General features: G+C 32.2%; 1 protein-coding gene across 5 annotated transcripts in view; it reads left to right on the top strand.

Annotated features, from left to right (window-relative positions):
- LOC143047202 (brefeldin A-inhibited guanine nucleotide-exchange protein 3-like) overlaps window positions 1-18,349 on the top strand; it is a 78,499-nt gene that overhangs the window by 26,224 nt on the left and 33,926 nt on the right. For 3 of the 5 annotated variants that reach the window (XM_076220205.1, XM_076220202.1, XM_076220203.1), the window contains 13 exons: window positions 380-493; window positions 2,782-2,943; window positions 3,249-3,381; window positions 4,384-4,490; window positions 5,360-5,532; window positions 6,845-7,171; window positions 7,714-7,880; window positions 8,587-8,743; window positions 9,919-10,029; window positions 12,163-12,381; window positions 14,388-14,622; window positions 15,760-15,870; window positions 18,146-18,331. In XM_076220205.1, the coding sequence (XP_076076320.1) occupies window positions 380-493; window positions 2,782-2,943; window positions 3,249-3,381; window positions 4,384-4,490; window positions 5,360-5,532; window positions 6,845-7,171; window positions 7,714-7,880; window positions 8,587-8,743; window positions 9,919-10,029; window positions 12,163-12,381; window positions 14,388-14,622; window positions 15,760-15,870; window positions 18,146-18,331 (2,202 nt within the window). Of the gene's footprint in view, window positions 1-379; window positions 494-2,781; window positions 2,944-3,017; window positions 3,046-3,248; window positions 3,382-4,383; window positions 4,491-5,359; window positions 5,533-6,844; window positions 7,172-7,713; window positions 7,881-8,586; window positions 8,744-9,918; window positions 10,030-12,162; window positions 12,382-14,387; window positions 14,623-15,759; window positions 15,871-18,145; window positions 18,332-18,349 lie in introns of those variants that run through there. The other 2 variants (XM_076220204.1, XM_076220206.1) reach the window with 2 other exon arrangements.

Here is an 18,349-nt window from a genome sequence, read left to right as displayed (position 1 = left end):
GTTGTCTGCCTGTTATTGGAAATAATTCATAAAATTTCAGGCATTGTTTTTAATAGATAACTTAAAGCACTGATCAATGATGCCATTTTTAAAATGCTTAAAAATCATCATATGAAACAGAAATAATAACATGAACAGTACCAATTTTACTACACCAGATGCAAAGTTAATCCTTATATGTGTATTGACTTCAATAGGCATGTACTCAGACAATGTATAGACATTAGAATTGGATAAATTTTGAAGGATTATTCTGGATTAACCCTAGGAAAGCTCAAACTCTAATATTTGAAAGCCAAGACTGTATTAATATATAAATATGTGAAGAATTTTATGACCTAAAAAGAATATAAAATCTAATAATATTTTCTGTTGTCAGTACAACAACACAGATCAGAAACTCAGCTCCATTGTTACTGGAGGGAATATATACCATACTAACAAAGATACCACATGATATCAGATGTTACCAACCTTTCCAGGAAATATTATGGTAAGTTACAAATTTATATCTTAAAGAGGATAACTGACCTCATAATATTTCTTCAAAATAGAAACTACTAGACCAACTTGTAGTACCTTAAACAGGGGAAAAGAGAGAAATGGATTTTACATTAGATTTAACCAAAAATAATTTAATTCATGATTTGTATTTTTTAGTGAAAACATACAATAGACAACTTTCGAGTTTGCTGCATTTCCGTCAAAAACTCTGGTTTTAGTGAACATCATTTGTGCGTTTAGGGGCATCGTCACTTCCGTTCCAATGTTGAGTAAGTGTTTGAGAAACTATAATGTTATATTGCTCGAATTATTCGGCAAATTAAATTCTCATAATTGACAATCAGCACTGCTGTCATTTGGGAATTGTAATTAAGTACTTACAAAACAAATATTATTTCTAGTTTATCCTACACAAGGATGATCACTAAGACACTTGATGAACGTTAATAGTGCAGGGATACAGGCAATCCCCTCTATCTGGTAAATGACGTCATAAATGCGTGCATAATTGACGAGTTTTTTCCAGTGACGGATGAACTGAAAGTGGTCTATTGAGTATGTTTTCACTAAAAAATAAAAATCATGAATTAAATTTATTTTTTAAATTCCCAAATTCTTAACCATTTTTTTTCTCACGTCAGTAGTGATGGAGACATTGTAACTTTAGGGTCCATACATATCTCATAGTTTATTGACACAACTACACTGAGGTCTTTATTCGTACACATAGCATGATCATAGCATCATACAATTTCAACAGTTTCTTCATGAGGTAAGGTTCATTTAGGCCAACTAAAATTAATTAGTAGATTTTCATCCAGATTTTTGAAAAAAATGGGGCGGGTGGGAGGATTTTATTATATTTCAATATTTTAAATTTTTATTTTATGTGGAACCCTCTTGTGACGTGTTCTTCATATATGCAAGTGTAATAATAAGCTTATATCATGTAAATACATGCATAAGGTATCATATATGATTTTTCAAATTCTTAAATAATATCTAATTGGCAACCACTGTTCTACATGTAATTGCCAATTTAGAAACCTGTTTTATAGTAAACAGCAAAAACGTGGAGGAATACTCTCTTCACTTATTGGACTACCTACACTAAATTTATTTTGCTCTTTAAGCAATGGTTTGTAGTCCTAATGAAATGAAGCAAATTTATTGGTATGCAACACAAGTATTATGAGTACAGAATAAAATGAAAACTCAAACAGTGTTGAAATAATAGGGTTTGTCCTTATGCAAGATGGCTAGATGCAAATATAATTACAATGTAAAACATGTACTTAACAAAAAAGAAGTTGTTTAATGACTCTATTGAGGGTATTGGGACAGAAGATGTTTGCTGTTTGTCATAAAAAAAATTACAGCCATGGGTAAATCTACATTTAAGGGCTTGCTATAGATTAATAAAATGCGTGTTTGTGGACTTTTGGAACCCAATATACTGGGGAATTTTTATTTGGTCCTGTCATTATCAGCGTTGGTCAGGTCATGTTTTCTAAAGCTTCTAAACAAAATTCTAATTTTGTTTCTTTAATCTATATATTAAATGATGAAATCTTATTATATTTCAAATTTGAGATTAATCCTTTGAGAAATGAAAAGTTATTAGCATTTTACATTTGGTCCTGTCATTCGGTCCTGTCATTAGTGTGACCCAATATATGGTCATAAATCTAACAAGTTCATTCTTGTGTCAATTTCTTTATTCCAAATCATGATTTTGTAGCAATTCCACCATTCTTACGCTTTGTTTATCATTAACAGTCCAAATTTCCTGACACAAAGTCATTTATAAATAAAAAAATCCAAGGTGTTTTAATCACAAACATCTGTGACATACTGCAATTTGCGTTCTTGGACACAGTGAATTACTAACTTGTAACCTAAATATTTCATTCCCTTCTCATTATCAATCTCTATTCTCTGTAGATGATGTTGTCATCATAGAGCAGCAGAATATATCGAGTTTTTTATTAAGATAACTCTAAGAAATACGCGAAACCGAAATTTGAAACAGGAAGTTTTGAATGAAACGAAATTATCGACTGTTACTGGTAACGGAAATGAATAAAATCTGGAATCGTAAATTTTTTTAAAATAAAAAAAAGGGGCAGGCGGGGATGAAAATCTATCAATTAATTTTTAATTGGCCTAGTGGCAAATATAATTTGCAATTGTTTTCATGGTAATATAATAGGTTCATTATTTGGAGACAATACATTGTACTATTACTTAGTAGATGTAATTTTCATTTTATTGTAGGAAAAGTCTTTGTCCTTCCTTAATATGTTTACTTGGAAACCCTAAAATGGAAAAGAGTGCCCCATCTCCTAAAAGTACATCTGTTGAAGATATAGGAAGAGGATCAGGCTGTTCATCATCAGCGCCTAACCTACAATTATCTACAGCTAAAACAATATACAGGTAATAACCTAACCTACAATTATCTACAGCTAAAGCAAGATACAGGTAATAACCTAATCTACAAATTAAATGTCAATTATCTACAGCTAAAACAATATACAGGTAATCTTCAAATAATCATCAGCCGAAACAATTTACAGGTTATCTTCCATATATTTATGATTTGTTGTTAAAATTCTTTAAAAAAGCACGAGCTTATAATATCTTAAACCATTTCATATTTTATTTATAAAAATTCTGAAAATACATTTTCTGAAAGTTTGGCTGTCATATCTTAATAACAAATAAATGATTGTTTTTTTTAGCATTGCTTTATCATTGGTGGATTTAATGGGAAGAACAGAGTCTATGAGACCAGTATTAGAGTCTGTGTTCCATAGGATGATGTTGTACCCACCACCACAACATCGGCTGGATGCCCTAAAAGCTGTTAGAGAAGTAAGAAAGATAAACATATACAGTATACAGTTAGTGGCCTACAAATAAAATTGAAACAAGGGTTATGGCCCTTAGCCTAGACATTTTATGAAGATATTATATAGCAAATAAAAGTCATCAACAACAACTTTTATCTTTAACAACAAAAATGAATCATTAGAAATTGTAAAAACATTTGTCAATATTTTTAGGAGCTATACTTGTTGGCATCAGTATTTGATTCTTTTTAAGTTTTTATTCAAGTTTAATCAAATAACTTGCTTCCTTGCTTCTGAGATAGTACAACAGCCTCACATCAAAAGATGGACAACTTCAGTTTTCTTTTTCAAGTATGAATTGGCCTTCACACAAATGAATTGGTTTAAACACCCCAAACTGGATAGACGTAGTTTACTGTGACTCACAATTTGTTGTACACATTATATGATGTTTTTCAAATAAGTTTGACTTCAACTCTAGAACATTAAATGACCTATAATCAAGTATCTAAATGTTTTATTACATTTAAATGAGGTTAATGGCTTCCAATAGATGTTCCACTAACTTCGGTTAAAGTTAACATTTAAATTGATTTTCTGTTGCATTTACCCTGCAATCAAATAACAAGTTGTAGGTATTTGTAAGAACAAAATTGTTTAGATTTATAGATTTCAGCATTGCACCAATACCACCAAAAGTACTAGTGTAAAACCATTCAAACGGGAAAATCAATGGTCTAATCTATATAAAAACCCGAGAAACACATATAAATTACATAAATTTGTAAATATATGTCTGTAACACTTTAATAGGTCTATTGTGAAATTAAAATAGAAATGTGAAAAATGTGAAGAAATAAAAAGAAATGTGAAAAATGTGAAATAGTCCATTTTGAAAACTCTTATCTAAGATAAAAGATATGCTATACAAGAATAAATTATAAGCTTTATGTTGTTAGGAAGCAAACTTTAACAAATAAAAAGCTGTCATATATTGATATAATAATCCTATTTCTGTTTTCAGACACTTAAAAGTCCCAGAGGTATTTTTGGTCTTGCATTACCTACAGAGGATGTTAATAAGAAATCTATCACCAAAAACCCATTTACAGATGTATCTTTGATTAAACTGTAAGTTAATCAATAAGAGAATAATAATGATTGTGCAATTGAGCTGTTTGAGTTTGTCAAAATTTATTAACCATATAAACTGTCCCAGACTGTATAAAGCCTTATTTGTGATCTTGAAATGTGTTTCCATAGAGTTTTACTTATGACAACTTATAAAAGAATGCAAGTTCACAGAATATTCCCGATGTCTATTTAAAGTTCAAAGTTTTTGGTTTCTTATTCCCGATGTCTATTTAATGTTCAAAGTTTTTGGTTTCGTATTCCCGATGTCTATTTAAAGTTCAAAGTTTTTGGTTTCTTTCAAAACTATTTTTTTTGCCACAGTTCTAAAAGCTGAAGTCTAAAGATAATAACCAAACATTGTCTCTAAACATAAGTTAGTTTAAACATATTTATTTATAGTGGATTGGGAAACAAGTTTTGCAACTTATATTAATCCCTTTCCACTTTGCGGGTGCGAGTGCTGCCTTGTAGCGGCATTAGCCTAACTCTTTTTCGAAATCTACAAGGGTATCTTTAACGTGCAAGAGATATGGCTCTCTCTTAACACGGGCCAGCCATTTATCGTCCCCTTCCGACCGACTATCATCGTTTCCTCAAGACCATACTCGCAGATGGTGTCAAGGGAGAGCCGAAAATTGAGTTCCTGAAATTTTCATCCCAAACAGGAATCGAACCAGGAACCTTTGTGTTAGTAGTCCGATGCACTAACCATAGTTGTATTTGTACTTGACTAGAACACAGGATCAAAATGCATTCTGCCTGTTCCTAAGCCTTGTACAAATGAATTTTTATATGTAGAGACAATGTATAGTTATTCTGTATGTATGAACTGAATAATGAAATTTGTATATACTTATATTTTCCAGAATTGTAGACTCTATACAGGAAAGTTGTCATTGTAATGATACACAGGTGTGTATTACAAGTGTAGCCTGTATCAATGATATGCTTGGATCTCTAGAACAGATCAGCCGTGGTGTGGGTGTCACAGACTCTATAAGCCAGTGTATTAACCAGCTTTTTGTCCTATTAGGTACAGGTAATGACCATTTTAATTTTTACTCATCCTTACACCCAGTCTTTTTTTAAACTATCTAACCCTTTCTCAATTTTCCAATTCTACAAACTGATATATTTTGAACATGTTCACAGTCTGGCTTTGCATGCAGTATTTGCTGCTTGACTTTAAGCCCCAAAAAGATAATAATCAGAGTGCATCATATTCTTTCTTAAAACAAATATGATGACATTTTATAAGCAAGCAGGAGTAGATCTGCACATGGTGTGCTCAATAAAATTACCTTTAAATGGTATGCAATAACTTAGGTAACTAAATTTGATTGTTTATTAAAAGACTGAACAAGATTACGTATGCACAAGATAGGCATAACAAATAAATAAGTAGATAGTATTTTATTGCTTGTGTCAAATGGAAGAAATTTGCTTTCTGTTTTGATATACTGTAAATTCAGAAATTTTTGTGATTTTTTTATTATTGCGTAAAATGCGACAGGGTTATAATCGCAATAATTTGAACTCACATTTTCAAACTTTTTATATGAATTAAACATGATTTTACTCAATATCGCAAAAATAAAAATCTTATTTGAAATTAAAATGACAAAATCAAAACAATAAATGCACGCAATAATTTCTGAATTTTCAGAAGTAATAAAAAAAACTTAGCTGAGGGGGGAAATAAGAACATTGTAGAACTAGACTGAAGTGATCTGCAGGTAAACTAAGATAACTCTGCCACCAAGGTTCCTGTTCATCATTATGTATTGTATTAGATGACATAAAACATCATGTCTTTGTTCAGTGTAATCCTGTTCATCATTATGTATTGTATTAGATGACATAAAACATCATGTCTTTGTTCAGTGTTTCTGTTCATCATTATGTATTGTATTAGATGACATAAAACATCATGTCTTTCTTCAGTGTAATCCTGTTCATCATTATGTATTGTATTAGATGATATAAAACATCATGTCTTTGTTCAGTGTTTCTGTTCATCATTATGTATTGTATTAGATGACATAAAACATCATGTCTTTGTTCAGTGTTTCTGTTCATCATTATGTATTGTATTAGATGATATAAAACATCATGTCTTTGTTCAGTGTTTCTGTTCATCATTATGTATTGTATTAGATGACATAAAACATCATGTCTTTCTTCAGTGTAATCCTGTTTATGTCAAACTGTAGACAAAGTAATAGGAATGAATTATATTGCTGTCACTTAATATTTGATTTGATCCCAACACTTAATATTTGATTCAAAACACCACCGCTTAATATTTGATTCAAAACAGTATGGTTAATAATTATAATCTATATTTATAGAAAGTAATGGAACTACAATGCACAGAGGTTCAGTGTCAGAGGAAAATATAGAGAGTCAAGACATGTCAATCGCTATTGATCCAGGGGAGGATGGGAGAAATTCACATAGCCCTCAACGTAGACAGACAGTTGAACAACAGATTATCCTGAAAGAGGAGGTAGAGAGGAGATACACTAAGTTTGGTAACCAGTATGAAGTGACAGAACGACAGAATGCTGGCGTTTACATTGATGCATTATGTAAATTGTTACCAGAATTGATGGAGATGTACTCAGAACAAGATGTAGACGAAGCTTTACAGAAATTCTCATCCAAATTTTGTTCTGGTAAGTATTAGGTATAGTTGTTTAGATGATTATGAATACTAATGACAAAAAGAACCAAAAGACAACACACATTCTTCCACAATATACAGGTGTCTACACAAAATATAAATCTCTTCATCCTCCAAACTATAAAAGTTAAGAAGGAATTCAACAGAAATAATAAACTTCTACAAATAACAAATAAACAGATTTGCCAACCTCTGATGAGGATACCGACATGGGAGAGGCACATGATAATGTCAGGTTGATATACCGGTAACTGAGGTTTTCTTCAAGTTCCTTTTTCAATCATGATCAGTGAGCTATCAAAACATAAAATAAAAATGAGAAAAATCAGTACAAGAAAAGCACTGAGGCTGAATAATAGCACTAGAGTAGATTTAATACCCCAAAAAATGCAGTAAAATTTCTGTAAAACGTTGAGAGTAAAATTTTAAGAGTAGAGTTTATTTGGTTTGCAATTTTTCCAATTTTAAAATTGTCATGAATATCTTGTTGTTGAATTGGTAAATGTATGAATGTAAGAATACTCTTTTTTCTAGAAATATTGAAAAACCAAACAGAATTTGATAGTGAAATAGGTCACATGACAGTATTGAATGCAGATAGTGTTTATGTTATCACCATGACAACATTATTGCTGAACATGAAGTTATCAACAGAGGGATACTATGATAGTGAAAACAAAGATAAAATTAGCATAACAGAGGTATGCTGATCCAACCAGTTTCTGGTGTGGTTTATTTTGCTCAGTCTAAGTTTTCTGTGTAGTGTATGTATAGTACCATTGTTTGTCATTTCATTGTCATTCTTTTTTTGCCATGGTTTTGTTTGTTTCTTTCTACTTCTAAATTTTGATCTCACCTCCTTGTTCTTCCACCTTTTCCCCCTATGTTATTAGGTAATGTAGATAGTATTGTTTTTTTTTATCTTTAATGTAGGGATTGTGCGAACATTTGGCAGATTGTTTGTGTAATACATTACTACAGTGACTTCCTTACTCGTATAATAGATGTTTATTGAGGATATTTTGTATAAATCAGTCAACTCAACCCAAATTGTGTTGATTGTACAAATATTTAGAGAATCTTACAAATGCAATCATATGTTTTTTTTAACCTGCTTCTTAAAGATGACTGTGGTATAGAAATATTGTTTAATACCTATACTTATCACATATGGCAGTAGTATATGCTAAAGGTATGTCTTTTAGTCAGTGTGAGATGAAATGATATGCATATACAGCCACCAGCAGGCTAAAGAACAATCAATTAGACATTTTACAAAGAATCACTGTCTTTTTACTTTTGTATTTTAATGTCTCTGCCATAATACCAGTATGATATACTTGTTGATAATATTGGGTTCATCTGAGCAAAATGTAATATTAATTGATAATTATCTTATCTTTTCAGAAAGACTATTTAGATGACATTTTTGGTTGTGGTTTGATGCTGTTTGTTTCTCCAGCTTGGCTGAGTGAGGTTTATAGCCAAACAATATCAAATGATTTTCTGAAGCAGTGTGGATGTTTCAGCAAACTAGAATCTCCTTTACTATCTATTATAAAAGGTAATGTCTATGAAGGATAATATATAACCAATATTCTTGATAAGAAGCCTTTTACTAAATAGCAAAGCTGTTTAAAAAATACTTGTCACTGATGACATGGATAAATTGAAGCTATATTTGCATAAGTGTCATCACATGATAGTGCATGCTATCTTTACAATAATTCTATGGGTAAAATTAATTTGCTATGCAATGATAATGAATAATCTATGAATGGAATATTAAACTACATAAGCTTGTGAGTGCAATTGATAATCATTGAGAGGCATATTTTCATACGACTGCAATTTTTTTTTTTTGCGTCGTATAATGCTATAATGTCGTCTGCATTGTTGTCAGTGTCGTCGTCGTCCGAAGACACATTTAGTTTCCGGACAATAACTTTAGTTTGAGCGATTGGATCTTTATTCCACTAAAGGAAGGTTGGGATGGATTTTGGGGGTTATGGTCCCAATAGTTTTGGAATTAAGGGCCAAAAAGGGGACCAAAAAAGAGCATTTTTGTAGTTTTCAACAATAACTTGTGATTAAGTGTATGAATCTCTCTGAAATTATACCAGGAGTTTCCATACCATAAAGGGATAGTTAGTATTGATTTTGGGGAGTTGTGGCTCAAATGTTTTGAAATTAGGGGCAATAAAAGGGGAAAAACTAGGTTTTTCTGGTCAATGGACATTGAATTAAGTCAATTTAAAAGCAGTGTAAGGGAGGTAATTCAAAAACATTTGATTTACCTCCCTTACACTACTTGTAAATTATGTATAAAGAAATGTCAGGTTTTGGACTAATTGCATAAAAAGGGGTGTGGTAGTAGTTATCAATTTTTTTTCTCCAAATTTCTCAAATTTCAAATTTTTGAAAAGTTTGAAGAAGAAATCTTTAATTGCACAATATTGTGCAATAGATTTGTAAGATCTTGACATTTGTTTTGTGTAAGAAACCCATATTATGTCAAAAATTTGATTACAATCCAAATTCAGAGCTGTATCTAGCTTGAATGTTGTGTCCATACTTGCCCCAACAGTTCAGGGTTTGACCTCTGCGGTCGTTTAAAGCTGCACCCTGCGGAGCACCTGGTTCAATATTGATGCAGTGTTATGTTTCCATATCCAAATTTAAATGTAAGTAGTTATTATTCTTTATGTATATCTTAAATACAGTAAAATTTCATTACAGATATAGATGGCCTTGGGAATCATGACAAAGGAGGACAACTCTTGACAAAGGTGCAGAAATATGATATGACAACTGAACCCTCATCAGAAAATATAAAGCATGTGGAAATGGGTGAGTATATTTCTGAGAGACCTTATACATTTTAACACATGGCTTGTGCAGCAGTAGTATTAGACCAATTTTGGGTAGGTGAAGTGGCATGAATCGAGTTTTTGATTATAACTGAACTTTCTGTTTAAGTTTTGTAGCCAACATATTTCTGTTGATGAAGTGTCAATCTTCTGTGATATCAGGAACTGTTAAGAAAAATGCATTTATCAAATCTGAACATGAGATATTGTAGTGAAAATATCCTTTTTATTTTTTAATTCTTGTGACTATAGATATGAACTATATAGATTGGACTGTAAATCAACAGGTAAGGGAGATAACTTAGATTATATGATTCATTTTATTCTATGGAGTTATTATTTCATGTTACCATACGTACAAAGATACACTTGCCTTTCTAACTATGTAGTTTTGAGATTAGAATATAATGAGGTTAACATTATGCATGATTGCTGACACAAATTTGTTTGAAACATACTTCCTGAAAAGGCATCTTGAATTTAAATATTGTTTATGTATCTCAAACTTCCATTAACCATTCAGATTAGTGATGGATAAATAAAAAAGGGAATTGCTTCCATGATTCTTCCTTGTTGAAACAGAATTAATACTAATTAATTTCAACTACATATTTTGTTCTAATTTTTTTAGTTGTATATTAGGCCACACCAATTTGATTCCTTGTTCGACGGACCCGCTCGCACCAATTTTTTTCAAAACAGATTTTTTTAATTTTTTTTATATTCCCGCTTCTCGCATCCGAAAATGTAATCATGTCCATTTCCCGCACCGTTTTTTTTTTGTAAATAAAAAGATATCAACATTTGTTTTTAAAATCACAGTCTAACCTGTATATAACGATTTTAAACATAAAAGCACCCCACCACACTGTGTAAATTTCTGTGAGAATATTTGTTTCAGCATGAAACCTATTTATCCAAAGTGGGAGACAGTGCTCCCTTATAAATTTATAACAGCAGAAATACCTGTTAAGAACAAAAAATTGGTTTCTTTCCCCCTTACTTATATTCCCTATCAAAAAATGTTCGTTGTTAGAATAAAGTACAAAGAACTTCTGAAGGATTTGCCTTCAACTGCTGTATATTGTATGCTGGCGAAACAAAACTATCCATAGCCACTGCATGTTTATGCACCTGTCCTGATTGATTCAGGGGCCTGTCGTTCAGCAGTTATCGTTTGTTGATGTTGTTCATTGGTATTTTCCCGTTTAGATATATAAATTAGATCGTTGGTTTTCCTGTTCCAATTGTGTACGCTAATAATTTTGGGGTCCTTTATAGCTTGCTGTTTGGTCTGTATCAAAGCCCTGTGTTAAAGGCCGTACTTTGACCTGTGTTTGTTATTATCAGGTTGAGAACAACCCTCCCTCAGACAAGGGGTCATTTTACTGATGTAGAAAAGAAAATAGAAATACCAAGGATTTGTATAGTTCTTCTACACAAAACCTTTGAAAACTTAGAATTTTGTACTCAAAAAGAGGAGAGTTACATCATATTTTCAACAACTTTTTCTAAAAGAGGGGTCCACTTATTTTGAATAATATTAAACTGTTAAAGTAAAATGTGTTAATTTAACATGGTTAAAGTCCAGGAATATTACAAAATTCTTGGACATGTTTTGACCATTTAATACCAGATAGATATATAGTTCTTTGAGAAAATATGAGCCCTTTTGTACAAACAAATACATTAAAACTTATATTGATCCCTCATAAAACATGTAAAAGGGATATTTATAACATTAAGGGGTTGCCCCCAAACTGATTATGACTTGGGTGGAGAATTGTCTCATTGTCAGTCACACATACATAGACCAGATTTAATTATTTCTTGGTGAACAGGGAAAAAATACTTCAGAAATTAAAGAAATGTCAAAGTACAAGTGATAAATCAAGTTTTAATATTGTCAAAACCTACTATTTTATGTTTACAAAAAAAAATTATAATCGCTCGCCTTTACTTTTCAAGCTTCGCCTCAAAAATTTGCAAATTAAATATTTTTTTATTAAAATTTTCAAATCGCTCGCTCGCCCCAAATTTTGGAGTCCAAAAATCTGTAGAACAAGAAATTAAATTGGTGTGGCCTTATAATATATGATTATCTCTTATCCAGGGAGAAGATTTTGTAGGCGAATTTTGTCCAGATGTTGGGATAGTATCTTGGATGTATTGTCAGTTCTTTTAAATGGAAAGAACTCCTGTGGCATTACAAGCAGTATAGCATTAATGCTAGGGACTGAGGGAGCTAAGGAAGAGAGCATCAGAGCCAGAGAAGCTATTTGTATGAGTTTAGAAGGTTTACAGAAAGCAGCCAGGCTTTGTTGCCTATTAGGTAACTAAATAATGGAAAAGTATTTTAAAAATCAAATAAGTTTGACTAAGACATAACTTATATTTAACCTTATATCAAAATTTTGATATTTTTTTTATGATTTAAAGAGATCTCATTTTAACCTATTATTATGTATCCTTCAAGAAATTGGTGATTCAATTCCTGACCATTTCAAATTTGTGGCTTGACATATTATACATGTACCTGTATGTATAGTAGAGAGAGTGAGATATTTCCTTGTTAAACCTAATTCTATTGAAAATAAAAATAAGGAGTTTTAGTCTGAACCATAATGAGACAACTATCTACAGCCTACATTAGTTATCAAAACTTATGGTAATACACTAATGTTTGCATAAATATCTAAAACGAATCTTTTAATTGATGCTTATACTCTCTGACTAGTTTTATTAGCTCACCTGGCCTAAAAGGCCATGTGAGCTTTTCTCATCACTTGGCGTCCGTCGTCGTCGTCTGTCGTCGTTAACAATTTTTCAAACATCTTCTCCTCTGAAACTACTGAATGGATTTGAATGAAACTTAAAATGATTGTTCCTTAGATTATCCTGCACAAAGTGTGTGCTTCGATTTTTGATCCGTCAAAAAACATGGCAGCCGTTACTTAAAATAGAACATAGGGGTCAAATGCAGTTTTTGGCTTATATCTCAAAAACAGAAGCATTTAGAGCAAATCTGACATCAGGTAAAAATGTTCATTAGGTCAAGATCTATCAGCCCAGAAATTTTCAGATGAATCAAACAACCCATTGTTGGGTTGCTGCCACTTAATTGGTAATTTTAAGGAAATTTTGCAGTTTTTGGTCATTATCTTGAATATTATTATAGATGAAGATAAACTGTAAACAGCAAAAATGATCAGCAAAGTAAGATCTACAAATAGGTTAATATGACCAAAATTGTCAATTGACCCCTTAAGGGGTAAATGTCCTTTAATGACAATTTTTCACAATTTGTTCATCATATTTGCTAACTTTAAAAAATCTTCTCCTCTGAAACTACTGAATGGATTTGGATGAAACTTAGCATGATAGTTCCTTAGATTATCCTGCACAAAGTGTGTGCTTCGATTTTTGATCCGTCAACAAACATGGCCGCCCTTACTTTAAATAGAACATAGGGGTCAAATGCAGTTTTTGGCTTATATCTCAAAAACGAAAGCATTTAGAGCAAATCTGACATGGGGGTAAAAATGTTCATTAGGTCAAGATCTATCAGCCCTGAAATTTTCAGATGAATCAAACAACCCATTGTTGGGTTTCTGCCACTTAATTGGTAATTTTAAGGAAATTTTGCAGTTTTTGGTCATTATTTTGAATATTATTATAGATAAAGATAAACTGTAAACAGCAAAAATGATCAGCAAAGTAAGATCTACAAATAAGCTAATATGACAAAAATTGTCAATTGACCCCTTAAGGGGTTATTGTCCTTTAATGACAATTTTTCACAATTTGTTCATCATATTTGCTAACTTTAAAAAATCTTCTCCTCTAAAACTACTCAACCAAATTCAACCAAACTTCATTTGAATGATCAGTAGGGTGTATAAAATAAATTTTGTATTTTATTTTCTATTTCGTCAAAAAACATGGCCGAAGGCATTGTTTACCAGGTGAGCGATTCAGGCTCTTGAGAGCCTCTTGTTATATATACTGAAAGATCAAAACATTTTGCATGGATTCATAATTGCAAATGTTAAACAACAGACACAAATCTAGCGTTATAATTGTCATGTCAGTAAATGTTGCATTATCATACCAATAATGCTATGAAAAGTTATATTTGAAATGCAAGCTTATATTTTTGTCAATTTTCCATTGCAGTTACAGTGTAACCTGTGTTATCTGACAACAACACACTAGAGGACCAGAATAAAATGTGAGATTAGGCAGGGTGTCAGAATACTCAGGTGTTGGATTAGGCAGGTTACATTGTATTTCTGAATTTACATTGTCATCTTTTGAATGAAATTATTTTTAATTTAGGAATGCCACAGAGATGTGGAAATGTGTTCTCCCATTTGGCAACAACATCTTGTGTGATGTTACATACTCCTAAAAGTCCAATCCTGGAGAGAAAACTACCAAATAAACCATCAGTCAACAGTAAAGTAAAGCCAGTTAAACTTCATGCTTCACATGTACTCAGTATGGATGTATTGATGACAACAGGTCTAGAGATGGGAGGTCACTCCGCTGATTGTTGGAAACACTTATTTAGGTATTGTTTAACTTAATAACATGACAATAGGTCTAGAGAGGGGAGGTCACTCCGCTGATTGTTGGAAACACTTATTTAGGTATTGTTTAACTTAATAACATGACAATAGGTCTAGAGAAGGGAGGTCACTCCGCTGATTGTTGGAAACACTTATTTAGGTATTGTTTAACTTAATAACATGACAATAGGTCTAGAGAGGGGAGGTCACTCCGCTGATTGTTGGAAACACTTATTTAGGTATTGTTTAACTTAATAACATGACAATAGGTCTAGAGAGGGGAGGTCACTCCGCTGATTGTTGGAAACACTTATTTAGGTATTGTTTAACTTAATAACATGACAATAGGTCTAGAGAGGGGAGGTCACTCCGCTGATTGTTGGAAACACTTATTTAGGTATTGTTTACTTTAATAACATGACAATAGGTCTAGAGAGGGGAGGTCACTCCGCTGATTGTTGGAAACACTTATTTAGGTATTGTTTAACTTAATAACATGTCAACAGGTCTAGAGAGGGGAGGTCACTCCGCTGATTGTTGGAAACACTTATTTAGGTATTGTTTAACTTAATAACATGTCAACAGGTCTAGAGATGGGAGGTCACTCCGCTGATTGTTGGAAACACTTATTTAGGTATTGTTTAACTTAATAACATGACAATAGGTCTAGAGAGGGGAGGTCACTCCGCTGATTGTTGGAAACACTTATTTAGGTATTGTTTAACTTAATAACATGACAATAGGTCTAGAGATGGGAGATCACTCCGCTGATTGTTGGAAACACTTATTTAGGTATTGTTTAACTTAATAACATGACAATAGGTCTAGAGAGGGGAGGTCACTCCGCTGATTGTTGGAAACACTTATTTAGGTATTGTTTAACTTGTAACATGACAACAGGTCTTGAGATGGGAGATCACTCAGCTGATTGTTGGAAACACTTTTTTATTTTGGTCAATCCAATCTATATATATATTTGTCTAAAGATAACAATACTGATTTTTATCTGAGAATTATCTTCTATTCTGAACAATTGATTATTATTAAATTTAATGGTTGGTCTTTTTATACTTATATATGAATATATATTTATAGAATTATAATAACTTTACCTTTAAAAGAATGAATTTATCTTTCAGGTGTACAGCATTTATATCAGAATTAGAACACACTTATTTCAGTCAGGGAAACAACCAATCAAATCTGCCAAAATTACAACAGGGACAACCAAATATGGACACAGTTAATGAGTTAGTATGGAGTTACGAACATAATTGATTTATATTTAAAAAAATGAATTAAACCTTTTGTTCGACAGAGTTCACACAATGCAATGCATAAAAAAAATCATTTTGCAACATGAAAGAAAGATGTTTGGTATTTTACAGAGAAGAATTTTCTGTTAGGTGTTTGTTTTAATTTTTGATTCTTCTATCTTGATTGATTGATTGATTCTTGGTGTTTTAACACCACTTTTAAGCACCTTTTTTGGGCTATTTTGTGGCCGCCAGTTTTTATTGGTGGAGGAAGCTGGTGTGCCTGGAGGGAACCACTGACGTTCGATAAGGCAACTGACAACCATAGTCTATTAAGATTGGAGGGCACCCACAGGAGTGGGGTTCCAACTCACAACCTCAGTGTTGACTGGCTAGTGATTACAGTAGTAACTACTTGGACAACTTGGTCACCAAGGCTGAGGCCCTTTAATACTTATGATGTGATATAAATATATTTTTTTTACAGCGGTGAAAGGTATATTTGAATTTCAATAATAATGAGATTGAAGTGTAATTCAGTGATATTGAGTTTTATGTGTATTTCAGTGATGATGAGTTTTATGTTTATTTCAGTGATAATGAGTTTTATGTGTATTTCAGTGATGATGAGTTTTATGTTTATTTCAGTGATAATGAGTTTTATGTGTATTTCAGTAATGATTAGTTTTGTGTGTATTCCAGCAATGACGATGCTTTTATGTGTATTTTAGTGTTGATGAGTTTTAATGTAAAAAAGAAGATGTGGTATGATTGCCAATGAGACAACTGTCCACAAGATACCAAATTAACGCAGACATTTACAACTATAGGTCACTGTACGGCCTTCAACAATGAGCAAAGCCCATACCGCATAGTCAGCTATAAAAGGCCCCGATATGACAATGTAAAACAATTCAAACCAGAAAACTAACGGCCTTATTTATATTAAAAAATGAACGAAAAACAAATATGTAACACATAAATAAACGACAACCACTGAATTACATTCTCCTGATTTGGGCAGGCATATACATACATAATGTCGCGGCGTTAAACATGTTAGCGATCCCAACCCTCCCCCTAACCTGGGACAGTGGTATAACAGTACAACATAAGAACGAACTATAAAAATCAGTTGAAAAAGGCTTAACTCATCAGATGGACAAAAATACAAGTGCACGTGGCCGGGTACTTGTACATCCCGACAACAAAAAGACACTAGGAACAGATCTGAGAGTACTCACAGTTATCTGACAGCTAGTTCAAAGCCACTAACAACTAATAAAAAAAATCATGCATTTAAGACTACACTTTCAATCCGTACACATCCAACCTCCAATGGATTTAGTGTAAAGACATCATAAACAGTCAGAGAAAAACATGACCTTGTGCAATTCCAAGTTACAGGTAAGAACAGATTGTAGATCCATGAATGTATATATGTATATAACATACTAGTAATATTTAGTTTGCTTTTAATTTGCTGATAACAAAATCAATATTTATACCAATAAAAACAATATTCAATGATCTTATTACAGTGTTGAATTGGTAACCTTTTAGAATAAGTTTAATTAAAGGAGCGATAAGTTTACAGGGATCATTTCTAAATTTCCGGGCACTGTTAACAACATTTCCGTAAAATGAGGATGTGCTATCCCGTTTGAAATAACTTTTCTACAGGTACAACCAAACTTCAAAACCAAATCTTTATATCTATGGAAAAATTTAATAAAGGTTTTAAGTAATTTATGGTGACGATATCCCTGGTTTAATAATTACCAGTAATACATAGATTGCGTTCGTTAAAATCAAAAGACGTCACAACAGACATGGGCATAGCGAACGAGCTGTGAAATATAAACATCGTAAGCAGGTGCCAAAGGAACATCACCATCTAAAAATGGAAAATTAACAATAGGGAACAAAAATCGTCCCTGTTGTCGTAAATTTTAGTGTGGAGTTTCCCGTTTAAAACCGAAATATCTAAATCAAGGAAAGGACAGTTATTACCGTATAAATTTGATTTATTTAAAGTAAGTTCCTTATGGTAAATTTCAGCAGTATATTGAGAAAATTCTTGATTATTTAACGAAAAAATGTCATCAAGATAACGGTAAGTGTTGTTGAATTTATCAATTAAATGCAATTTCGACGTGTCTTTACTGAGTTTAGTCATAAACTGTGATTCGTAACAGTACAAAAACAAGTCTGCTATTAAAGGGGAACTAATGTGTTTTCTGTGATGAGTTTTTTGTGTGTATTTCAGTGATGATGAGTTTTATGGTATGCCAGTTACAGCAGCAACACCTGTAGCTCCTAGAATTAATATTCCTGAGTTAATAAATCAGAGTAAAATAGAGTCTGCTTGGGAGAGGTCACTTACTGGAGGGGGAATGTTAAATGCTGTTCAGGCTTCACAAGCATTATGTGGACTTTCTCAGCAAGTTGACAGGTGAGAATTAAGATTGAG

The sequence above is a fragment of the Mytilus galloprovincialis genome, chromosome 10 (assembly GCF_965363235.1).
Source record: "Mytilus galloprovincialis chromosome 10, xbMytGall1.hap1.1, whole genome shotgun sequence".
Classification (NCBI taxonomy): domain Eukaryota; kingdom Metazoa; phylum Mollusca; class Bivalvia; order Mytilida; family Mytilidae; genus Mytilus; species Mytilus galloprovincialis.
The sequence above is the reverse complement of the archived record's forward strand: the minus strand, read 5'-3'. Positions and strand labels throughout refer to the sequence as shown.